Source organism: Cajanus cajan, chromosome 5, assembly GCF_000230855.2.
Source record: "Cajanus cajan strain Asha chromosome 5, NIPB_CcT2T_4, whole genome shotgun sequence".
In the NCBI taxonomy this organism is placed as follows: domain Eukaryota; kingdom Viridiplantae; phylum Streptophyta; class Magnoliopsida; order Fabales; family Fabaceae; genus Cajanus; species Cajanus cajan.
The window spans coordinates 64,468,113-64,480,911 of record NC_138521.1 but is presented as its reverse complement, the minus strand read 5'-3'; the positions used below and the strand labels follow the sequence as shown (position 1 = coordinate 64,480,911).

The following is a 12,799-nucleotide window of genomic DNA, read 5'->3' as shown; positions in this document are numbered from 1 at the left end:
TGATATAATCCATATATATAAGAGATCAATAACATTGATAAAATATACATATCTAACACAATCTAGTTATAATGAACATGATATTGTAATATAATATAATATTGTCTAAAAACCTATAAATTCATAATGATCAAGTATAAAGACTCTAATCTTATGATAAGAATGACAACAAACTTGAATGCTCTGACTTTAAGTTCTTGTTAGATTATCTTTCTAATAAATTTTTTTTACCAAAACATGTTTATAATTTATTAATTATAAAAAAATAACTTATAACTTGGTCAATTATGTTATTTATGTTTGTAGATTATAGTTTGGTTGACACCGTTCTTCTCTTTAAAATCAGGGTGTATATGGTTGAAATTGAGTTGGATTCCTTTTCCTATTCATAATTAATTACACTTAACCGATAAAAGTTGTTATTACAATAATCTAGTTTAGAAGTTATACATGATTCAATATGAGATTGGTTTCTCTAAAACTTTTAAAAATCTCGCAAAATATATATTCACCAAAATTTGGTGATATAGATGAATCAATGAATATGATAATTTATATCCATCTTGCAAATAAAATATATATTTAGTAATAGCGCTACTTGTATACATAAAGGGAATCATACTATAATTTCGTAGCAGGACCCAATTAATACATATGCGTTTCTCTTTGTTATTTGTTAATTGAACCGACAAGGTATCCAATGCAAATTTAATCGTCCTCCTACATAGAATCATGCAATTTTCTATTGTGGCAAGGACAGGGACCATAATTCTGAATTATAGTACAGTTTATAATTAATCAATCAAAATTATTCACATGGATTTGACACGAGGCACATAATGATAATGTCTCAAGCAAATACACAAAAGTCCTTGACGTTTAACTAAACACCAGCAAATCTAAAATTGGAAAACAAGAAAAAGAAAAGAGGTACCTTTAGAAACTGACATGTTGGAGTAACAATAGGACATCGAAAGAGCATGGCATATGCATGGGCTTTGAGCATTATGATTGTGTTTCATGTTCATTCACGTGAGCACCAACAACTGGGTTTCAGTATTTGAAATTACTCTGATAACTCGACTTCACTTTATCAATATTTTGAGGTACTGACTGCCTAAAACCATTAGATCTCGACTCTGATCACTATTATACCGACATTTGATGGGCCTCAACATAAAAAAATCTGACTTATCCATAATAAGGTCATCGATTATAAATAGACATGGTCACATATAAATTGATTTTGTCATTATACATAATTACTTACTTGTGTCTTGTGTGTGATAATATTGCAAGTCCATGTAGTGCAAGAAAATAACTTTTTTTTTCCTTATGTTTCTTACTAGAGTTTATAAATTACATCTTACATCATATTTATACGTAGTTAAAATATTTTTTTAATCTTTATAATTTTATTTATTTTATTTTGTAGTCCTTATAATTTTAAATAAATTTTTTAAAAATTGTATACTTATTTTTTTTTAATATTTTTTAGTTTTTATAATTTAATTTTTTTTTAATTTCTAAACTTGTAGTTTGTTTAGTCTTTTTAATTCTTGTTAATTTTTTTTGTAACATTATTTTTTTTGTTTGTTGAAATATCAATTTTTTTATCCTTGCAAAATTAAAAACTTTTATTACGTCAACACATAATGATAACTTTATAAAAAAAATTAACAATAAAGATTAAAAAGATTAAAAAATATATATAAATATAAAAATTAAATTTTTTTTATCTTAAATCATAATGACTTAAAAATGATTTTAAAAGATAAGTATAAGAACTAAAAAAAATTATTTTAAACTATAAAATTCATAGATAAGGTAAGTAAAACTATAAAAAATTATATAAGTATTTTAACTTGTATATATAATTAATTTTTTTTTAATTATGTTGAATCACCTAATATTGAATAATTTGACTTGAGTATGAGAATGTTTTCCAGAAATCTTAATTCTTTTTTTGTCAACCTTGACTTGTTGCATCACCAACTTAGTGGTCTCCCTTGACATATTTCGAACAATTGCTAAAAAGGGCATTGTTAAATCAACTAGTAAAGTTCAAGGATGCAATACATCATCTAAGTAAGACATTAGTTTTATTTGACTTTGGTAAAGAGATGTATAGTTTTAGGTTTGATGACTTTCTTGAATAAACAAAACAAAGAAAAACTTTAAATGTAGGTTGTAAATTGTTAACGCTATTATAAGTAAACCATTTCCGGTGAATCTACTTAAATTCCCACCATTGGACTTTGGAACTAGACTGAATTAAACATTTGATTCTACAAAAGATTTTTTTTTCTAACATATACAGATATAGATAACCACCAATAATCAATGACGAACAACGTAGGTTCTAGGTTTAAATAATAGTAAGAGATATATATGTATTTGCAATGAAGGTTTTAAGGGAGTGAAGCCCATGATATGGAGCATAAAAACAAAAACATGAGCTGAGATGAGAGATACGTGTCACGACTTGTCGGCATAATTGCATGTGGTGACCATCACATAGAAGAGAAAAACCCCACAAGTCGCATGTGCCTTTGACGCTCTATTACAAATACTACATTTTTTGTTGCTAAAATTTGAAGAACAAGTACTCTGAAGCTTTACATCGGAGTTAACAAGTGTCCTCTTTGCAGGCATATAATAAAATATTCATTATGATTATGATATATGACCATAGAGTGAGACAAACCGTCGCTTTCCAGTGTTCCTTTTCTTCTTCTTTTTTTATTTTTTTTATTTGGGGGGTTGTTTGGGGGGAGGGGGTTAGGACCAAGAAAAATTATAAGTATATTGATATTATATAAGAACATATATTTTCTTGATAAAAAAATATTATGTATAACTAATACTTTGGTGAATAGAAATTTATTCTTGGATCCTCCTAAGTAGAAGATGAGTGTGGAGGATATAATCTGTTTTTTTTTTTTAATAATTAGTAGATTTAAGACTAAAACTAGCACATTAAAATTTTTGGGCCTAAAGGATTTAATCAGCATAGTGAGACAGTCAGGCCTCAAGGTTCAGCCCAGAGAATGGTGTTACTCAAAGTCAATGGTAAGATAATTATGTGTGGAACTATTAATTTATTTTTTATGAGAAAATAAAATTATTAAATAGACTTTATTATTTTTGGGAAGTGAGTTAATCTCCTTTTCAATATAGTTTTGTTGAACTTCATATAAAAACATTTGCATAATACGTCAATCAGCTGAAATAATATTCTATAATTTTTACCATATAAAATAATTTTAAAAACCTTTTCTTCCTTACAAGAAATAATCTAACCTAGTCCCAGAAAAATTAGACCTAATTTGGTGGTTAATTTTTTTGTTGTAGTTTTTATATATTTTAAAATGGATAATTAAAATCAAATTTTAATAAATTAATTTTAAGTATTAAAAATTAATATATAATTATATAGGAATGATTAATCAGCAAATCGTTAGTTCAAATGAAATTAGATTAAATTTTCTCAAACAAAGTTTTGGAATCAAATTCTATGAAAAAAAATCATAACTAAAAAGAAAATCTCATTAAAAATAGTCTGATTTCATAACGAATATTATATATTAGTAAAGACAATAAGTAATATAATTAAAAAGATTATAATAATGATTAACAGACAAGCACAGCATTAAAATAAACTCTGAAAAGGGTTAAAAAAAAGATGGCCAATTGTCCCAATTGATCTGACTAGCTTCACGGAACATTCTCTTCCAATCGTACCATTATCCATATATAGCCATTGAAAGCTTGACACTTCAACAAGCAAGGGGTGTTGCATGATGCAGCATTGGGTAATTGGTTGATGTCAAATGGTTAAGATAATCTTTCAGCACTCAAGTAGCATCACAAATGTATACGGAGAATGATGATGATTCAATATATGGAAGCAGTAAAGAAAGATGTGAAAGACAATATAAAAGTTATTGAGGTCCTGTTACACTGAGATATGAACGTGGTAGATGCAATTAAGTAACCATTCGCTTCCGTTCAGAAAAACTAAACAGAGAAAGCAGACAACAAACTACCAAAGCTAATCCGCAAATTTTGATTCATGTCTTTGGACACAAAGGAAAAGACAAAGTAGATAACTTGGCTCAGAGGAAGAGAATTTTCACCGTTGCTGATAGTGACCCATTTTGATGTAAGCAATCTTCTTCCTATTTTTTTTAAAAAAAATGACAACAACTCTGATATGTGACGTATATTAAAATTAAATTACTAATCAATAATTTTGTGTAATTGTGTTACTATATGAAAGATCCAAGAAAAACATGTTTTTTTTTCTTTTCTAACCTTATGTATTAGGTGTGCTATTTTAGATTTGTGATAAAAACAATCTTTCGCCACAATTCACACTGCCTTATCATAATAGGTGACATGGATTTATTATGTTTCATTATACTGACTTCTATGGCAAAAAAATATTTTTAAATTATTTAAATAAATTTTATATACTTAAAAGAAATAACCAAGACAACAGCCGTTGTGGGATAGGGTTTTAGAATCAAGAAGAAGAACTCATAATGTTTGAATGCAAAGTGCACGTGCTGCAACACTTAAAAAGGACATTCTCCTTCATTTGGATGCTGGATTGCCACTAAAGGAAAAAATTCAATCTATGCAGCACTGTTATATCAGATTTCTTGTACTAGGGTATGTTTTATAGTGATTGTTAGTTGAGTGTTTGCAAAAATTACTTTTGGATGAAATTGATTTTGTAAAATTAATTATAGTTAAATTAATTTTGAAGTGTTTTGATGTTAATAGGCAAACTTATCACATAACTACTTGTCTAACACAAAAGCTAGCTTGCTTTATCTATAAGGTTGTGGATTTGGGTTGGCTCAATTTATTGTAGGTTGAGTTAAATTTAGACCAACTTAAAATAGATTAAATATAATGCGTTAATAAATTATTAATTTATTTTAAATTTATGCAAATTATTAAGTTATATATAGATTTGTTGATTTTACGTAATATGATATCACTTCACGTATATATTAACAGTCCTATAAGTATTTGTTAATTTATACTTATTTATTTTTTAAGTTAAAGTAGGTTAACAAATTACATTCAAGTACATTTTAAAAAATATTAGTTACAATTTATCAATTTACTCTTTCTAAAAAACAAACAAACAAACATATAGAGAGAAAAAAAAAATCATTTATTTTAAGAAAATATTTGCTACATAAAATACTTTTACTTTCTCAAAAATCTTAAACATCTCTATGTGAAGGTGAAAATTCAACTTCCTAAGTTAGAAAAAAAGTTTTATGTCTATAAAAAAATCATATTGTCTTCTTTTTTTTTAAATAAAAAATATTTCTTTATTTCTCTTTCTCCCTTTCTCTCTTTCTCACTCTCACTCTCTTTCTCTCTCTTTTCCTCTCTCCCTCTCTCTTTCCCTCTCTTTTCCTCTCTCCCTCTCTCTTTCCCTCTATATCTCTTTTTCTCTTTATCTTTTTTGTATTTTGTTATTTATTGATCTTGTCAATTTTAATAATATTATCAAAGTCTATTTTGTTTATATATTTTAGTGATATTTGCTAACATTTTTTTTATTTGAATAAAATAAAAATATATTTTTATTTTTCTTATTATTTTTGTTAAATTTTATATTTAAATAATTTTAATGAGATTTCAATTTTTTAAACTAGTTTAATGTCATATTTGTAATAACATTTAAGTAAATAAATATATCCGATGAGTTTACTTTAATAAAGGATATTTTTGTAAAAAAAATATTTATACTCAAAAATATATTATTGTAACCAAACATATTTTAATTATTCTCAAGAATTATGATTCTTATGATTTGTAATTCCTGATAATCATGATTATTGGGTATGTAGAAACTTTTCTCCTAACAAACGATTCCTAAGATTAGGTTTACATAGACTTACTCTTCTCAATATCTCATATTCTATAATAAATTTCAACTATCAAACCATTGAATTAAAAGTTCTTAATGCATATATTAAATCTATAAAATTACCAAAAATTTGAGAACTATTTGATATTTTGTTTCATTTATTCAAATTGATAGATAATCATAAAATTATTTTATACGTTAATTTAAATTAATAAAATAAAATATCAAATAATTTTTAAATTCTTTTTCAATAGTTAAATCATTAAAATTTAATATAAAAGATAAATTATTAAGTGAAACAAGTGCAAGTTACTGTTAAAATAAGTATATATATATATATATATATATATATATATATATATATATATATATATATATATATATGTGTGTGTGTGTGTGTACGCCCACATGCTTTAAATGTGAGAATGATATTATTACGTAAGAATGAAAACTATCATTCTCAACATAATTTAGAAAATTAATTTGATAAGTGAGAGATCAAGATATATTTTAATGCATGTTTTAAACACAATTTATTTATTTATTTTAATTCGACAGTTTAGAATAATAATTCTCATTTTCATACAAAAGTATCATTCTACATCCGTTGCAAATAAATATATATAATTTATATGCTTATTTTTATTTGGATCATTTCATAAAAGAAACTTTAAAAGTAAAAGTGGAAATTTTATGAGGACAATTAATAATACTTCTTTTGCATTTAGTAAAATAGGTGACCGTTTTATTTGGTGATAAGCTACAGTTTTATTTCATAAAGAAACAAAAGGAAACATCATACTAAATGATAATAGCATTAATAAACATAACAAATTATATATCACATCCGTTTTAAACATGAAAAATACCTAGACGGCATAATGCACCGAAATATGCTGAAATTGTCACGAGTAATATTTAATATCATTGTATATATCCAATGAAACCCAAGTGACCAAGCATTCTTAAGATGGTTAACATTGTAAGCAATTGGGTATAATATAACATGCAATTAGTTTTAATATTAAAATAATAAAGGCTAGTTACATAAAAAATATTAAAAAAAGAAAACGATAACAATAATTACGGCATAAGGTGCAAGAGGCAAGAACAATTAAAAGTAGGTGGCGCGAAAACAACCGTTTCTACTTCTCCCTCCTTTTTCCCAACCAAACCGTTTTCGCATATTCTCTTTAATTTTTATTATTATTATTTTCATCTGAAACTTTTACGGTAACTCGAAATCATCAATTATTTTTAACTCTTTTTTATTTCGTTTCTTCACCTTCCCTCTGCTTCAAAATCATGAAACTACCATCGCCGGCGAAACTCAACTCCGGCAACTGAAATCTGAATCCTCTTTTTCGATTTTGCCTTGTTAAAGATTCTCTCGCATCGATTTCGTTGTTCTATTGATGTGTGGAGTTTCAAGGCCCTTTAACTTTAATCCAAACCAAATTTATTTACTGGTAGAAGGTGTGACACTCGTTATAACTTGTAATTGAGTTATGTTATGACTAATTTTGGCATTTGAGAAGAGGTTTCTTTTTCTACTTTAACTCGTTTGCTATCTTATTACGCGGTTAGATTTATGTTTCTGGTAAAGTTTTGTGGCCAGTAAATTTATTTTTGAATTATTTAATTGCGGTAGGATTTTCTCCAAGGCTAGAAACTCTTTCGTTGATTGAAGGAAGAATTTGGGAATAAGGTTTATTCAATGCACTCTAGTACTAGCGGTTACATGAACAGTGAAACACTTAAACGTGTCTTCAGTGCGAGAGACACGAACCTGCCAATCCATACATCTGTCATGGATCTCTGTTCGGAATCCTTTGTTTCTTTCAGGTAAAAAGGGTTTTCTTTCTTTCCTTAGATTTCAGCGATATTCTCCTAAATAATTCAGCCTGGTCAAAATCTAAATTACTACTCAATTAAATATCATTATTTTTTATTTATTAAGGAAATTGCAGGAAACAATGTCTCTGAATCATGTTAGGTTTGCACAATAGTTTTATGGGGATGGACAATGATCGTCCCTGCACGTGGACCTCCTTGTCCTTACTCATCTCCCAAACAACAATAGCATCATCGACTTCAAGCTTCAATTAAAGTAAGGAAATATATATATATATATATATATATATATATATATATATATATATAATGTTTTGCGTACGTAATTTACAGGAGGCTTAATTGGAAATATTTTCTGCAAATTTTAAGAAATGAAACTCATGTTATGTTAGTATATGGTATGGTAATTAGAGCTTCAATTAAGTTTAACTTGGTATCGGACTATTGGTGTGTATGTGTGTGTGTTTTTAGACGAGTATTGCAAGTTTAAGAGAGATCAGATACTTTCTTTTTCATTTTGTCCATGCAAGTTATGGCATCACTTTCATTGAATTCCCTTTCATGAAAAGGAGTTGAGAGAGAAGGAGTTATAAGACAGAGTGGGTTTGTGTGGAGTGAACCCATTGCCAGCCCACCCGACCATGGCATTCCCGTGAGAGAGACAAAAGGGGAAAAAATTAAAGCCTCTCTTCTCTTAGCCTACGCACTCCTCTCTCTTATCCTGCGCCCTCTCTCTATTATTCCATTGATTCCACTTCCCAGTATACCCAATTTCCGAGGGGACCCCGTCCCCGGCAATTCAATCTTTTTTCTTCAGTTAACCATAACCAACAACGTTTCATGATAAAACGTTAAATGTACATTGAGACAGTTTCCGCAAGTTTCTCTCACCCGTTACACCAAATGTTGTTTTCCCTCTCCATATTCTTCTTGCTGTGTCCTGATCTTGTTAGATTCGGGCCTTTTTGTGTGAATAAAACACACCCACTTGCGTTAATTGCCTGTGATTCTCTAATTCCTTCTTCAGCAGATCTGAGTCTCTGTAAAGATGTGCGCTTTTCTTATTCTTCCTTTTACTTTTTTGATGGGGGGTTTATTCCTTGCTTTTCTTTAGTTTCCCAGTCTGTAGTATCTTACTTTATGTTCATTTGTGGCAGATTTATTGCACAGAAAAGGATCTTCTTTCTGGATAATCTGTGCTGTTCATTTATTCCATTGAATGCACATAACACATGATTGCCAAACAGCCAAAGCTGCTAAGTTTGATTAGCTTTATGAAAACTTCCATCAATGTGGTCTAATTGGGATAGACTATAGAGTGGATGGATGTATGTGAGTCAGAGCAAGCATTAAGGAAATACAGAGCAAGAACAAGACAACCCTTGGTTCCTGCTGAAAAAAACAATGCAATCACCAGCAGCCGCACGGCAACAAGGGGAATTAGTTCACGGTATAGGTCACCTTCGCCTACTCCGGCAACCCCATCTGGTCCTCGCCGATGCCCCTCTCCAAGCCTCACAAGGACAACAACACCTCCACCATCCAAATTGTTACCCAAAAGAGCTCAATCAGCAGAGAGGAAGAGGCCTGCGACTCCGCCTTCCCCTCAAAGTCCTTCTACACCAGTTCAAGACTCATCAGTAGATGTGCATTTATCATCAAGAAGAGTGACTGGTAGCAGAATGCCAGAGGCACTGTGGCCTTCCACAATGCGAAGTTTGAGCGTTTCTTTTCAGTCAGACACTATTTCCATACCTGTTAGCAAGAAGGAGAAGCCGGTGACTAGTGCCTCTGATCGTACGCTGCGGCCCACTTCAAACGTGGCTCACAAGCAGGTTGAAACGCCAAATATAAGAAAGCCTACGCCAGAGAGAAAGAGGAGTCCTCTCAAAGGGAAAAATGCCTCTGATCAGACTGAGAATTCGAAACCGGTTGATGGTTTGCATTCTCGATTGATAGATCAGCATCGGTGGCCAAGCAGAATAGGTGGGAAGGTATGTTCAAGTGCGTCAAATAGAAGTATTGTTCATGCTGACAAGACAACCAGAACGTTGAACTCTTCTGCTCCGGGAACTAGTAGTGTGTCTTCCCTGCGAAGATTGTCTTTGCCAGGTGAACCGAGTAAGCCCTTGCAAAAAGCTTCTAGTGATACTGCAAGGCTAATGTTGCTTGTTGAAAGTGGTAGAATAGAAAGCGAGGTGAAACCGGTAGATGACAGTTTTCAAATATTAAGACCTCACAAATTTGTGTCTGCAACTCCATTGGATAAAACGGGATTAGCAGTTGCTGGAGTCAGATCTCAGTCATTTTTGAGTCCGGGATCACGGCGTCCATCACCTAGTAAGACCTCAGTCCTATCCTCTTGTAGTTTAAGAGGTGGTAGTCCATCTCGGTCAAGGCCATCAACTCCTCCTAGAGGGATTAGTCCATCTCGAATAAGGTCAACCAATTCAACCAACCAATCCAACGATGCAATTTCAGTGCTCAGCTTTATCGCTGATTTTAAAAAAGGGAAAAAGGGTGTAGCCCTCATTGAAGATGCTCACCAATTACGACTTCTATACAACAGGTACTTGCAATGGAGATTTGTCAATGCGAGAGCAGATGATGTATTTTACATCCAAAATGCAACTGCAGAGGTATGACTTGCTAATTGCTGTATCTTTGACAAGCTGGCAAACTCTTTGTATTCTGCTATACAGAAGCTTGTGTGTAGCAAATAGTTTGTGTACATCATTTTATAAGCACTTGTTCAATGGTGCAGAAAACTCTCTATAATGTATGGAACACAACTTTGTCTATATGGGAATCAATTATTAGGAAGAGGATCCATCTCCAGCAGCTGCAGCTTGAGCTGAAGCTGAATTCTATTTTGAATGCTCAAGTAATACTTCCTTCTCTCTTGCCTGAAATCATAATAATTTTATGTGCCCTTTATTATTGTTGATGATACATTATAATTATTATTATCTTTTTTCAATTTTCATTTTTGGTAATTTATCTTGAGATAGTTGTTGTGAAGTTTATAAATGAAGCAAATATACTCAGCAGGATGTTGACCCGACACTACATTGAAAATTTATGTTTAATTGTTTATGCTAGTCTGTCATAAGAGGTTATTCATAATTCATATTAATGGTTGATATAAATTATTAAAATTGAGTATAATAAAAAAGCTTGAGACTCTGCTTGTTCAAGTTGGAATGGGCATGTTGGTGTGCATAGAACATCTGATCTAGTATTTGGATATTGTTTCCATTTTGATCTATATTGCACCTTAAAAAACACTTTGTTAAGGAATATAGTGATATCGTGTGAATTCTTATATTAAGTTGAGGTTGTAATTTCAATTCCTATATATGTGATGCTATATTCTTATCTAAATGTTTCAACTTTCAACAATTTTGATACTTAGTGATACATTTTTTAATTGTGGTCCTTTTACAATTAATGAGACAGATGGCCTACCTTAATGACTGGACTATACTTGAAAGTGATCATACTGATGCCTTATCCGGGGCTGTAGAAGACTTAGAGGCAAGTACTATTCGTCTTCCGCTAATTGGAGGGGCAAAGGTATGTGTATGGTTGTTGTGTCTTTTGATTTGATGTGTGCAATGAGAACTAGCATCATTATTATGTTTACTTATACAGGCAGATATTGAACATTTGAAGCTTGCTATCTCTTCAGCTGTTGATGCCATGCAAGCAATGGGATCTTCTATCTGCCCTTTGCTCTCACGGGTGAGTTAATTGTTTAGGAATTATGCTGGTTTGACTTCTTTATCACCTAGCATTTGTACACCCTGCTATTTTCTAGGCCAACAATTTAGTATCAAACTTTCTTCCTTCTACTGATTTTATTTTTTTCTTACTTGTGATTTCCTTTTAGATTCAATGCAAAGCCGTAATGCATTAAGGTTGACACCATGTTATTTTTTGTATCTGGATAGGTGGAGGGAATGAATAATTTAATTTCTGAAGTTGCTGTTGTATCAGCACAGGAAAAAGCCATGCTTGCTGAATGTGAATCATTACTGAATTTTGCAACAGCTATGCAGGTAAGAGCCATGATATATGGCTTAATAACTTGAGTTGTGCACAACAAATCACTCGATTAATCATGTCGAGAACGAGCATAAAATAGTAGGACATAAATTCCATTTCCATTTATCACATTTTACATTTTGATTTTTATTTTATCATTCATGACCATTCAACGTTAAGAGCCATAAGTGATTAGAGAACCATACTAGTACTCTAGATCTACAAGAACCTGGGTTGATGGTAATTTATCAGTTCAATTCTCCTACTTAGTCACTGCTTTTAATATGCTGGGACCTTCTTCTTTGGTCTATTTATTTCCTGATCTAGCGGATGATGGTGTCAGCAGCACTAGGACAGTGAAAATTGCGGTCATAGAGTTTTCCTATTTTTGAGCTTTATCCCTTATTATTCCTTGTATCATTTTCTAATTTTCATTATTATTTTGGCTTACACAGGATGAGGAATATAGCCTTCGGACGCATCACATGCAGATCAAGCAAGCTTTGGTGGTAAATAATTCTCGGAGATTCAAACACGCCTGACCCTGACCTGCTTCTAAGCTAACAAGAAATAAATCTCTTGCGGCTGCAGCCAAATTCTTGGGAATCATAATTTCCAAGACGTTACCAATGTATTTAATATGTTTCAAAGATTCTTGGGTATGTACGGCTGAAACTTCATTGAATTAACACCCGAGATTCTTTACGCGTTGTAAATTTTTGTAATAGGCTTCTCCCTCTGTTGCAATTTATATTGTTCCTTTATCTTCATTCTAGTCAACACTGGTGGCCCAAGCCTTCCACTTGTAATTTTTTGTATCAGGCAAATGAAAAGAAAATGCAAAGTAAAGGAGCAAAGTATTCCTTCTAGATTTACATTTTGCATTCATCTGACAAGTACGACAGAGAGGTTGTAAGCAGAAAATGGCTTTTAATTATGGGAACACACAGAATGATTATAGAAATTACTCCTGTAATTACCATTATAAAGTAACTTTTA

At 31.0% G+C, this 12,799-nt stretch overlaps 1 protein-coding gene across 5 annotated transcripts; it reads left to right on the top strand.

Annotated features, from left to right (window-relative positions):
* The first annotated feature begins 7,071 nt into the window (after positions 1 to 7,071).
* Positions 7,072 to 12,675, top strand: LOC109811869 (AUGMIN subunit 8). 5 transcript variants are annotated; one of them, XM_020375711.3, is made up of 9 exons: positions 7,072 to 7,375; positions 7,551 to 7,744; positions 7,860 to 8,009; positions 8,911 to 10,392; positions 10,518 to 10,637; positions 11,213 to 11,329; positions 11,408 to 11,497; positions 11,707 to 11,814; positions 12,256 to 12,675. In XM_020375711.3, the coding sequence occupies exons 4-9, from the start codon at positions 9,076 to 9,078 to the stop codon at positions 12,340 to 12,342; spliced, it is 1,839 nt and encodes a 612-aa protein (XP_020231300.2). In that variant the 5' UTR covers positions 7,072 to 7,375; positions 7,551 to 7,744; positions 7,860 to 8,009; positions 8,911 to 9,075; the 3' UTR covers positions 12,343 to 12,675. The 5 variants fall into 5 exon arrangements, with proteins under 5 accessions (XP_020231300.2, XP_020231302.2, XP_020231298.2 ...); XM_020375713.3 differs by having other exon boundaries at positions 7,072 to 7,439; positions 7,870 to 8,009; XM_020375709.3 differs by having other exon boundaries at positions 7,072 to 7,439.
* Positions 12,676 to 12,799: the final 124 nt, after the last annotated feature.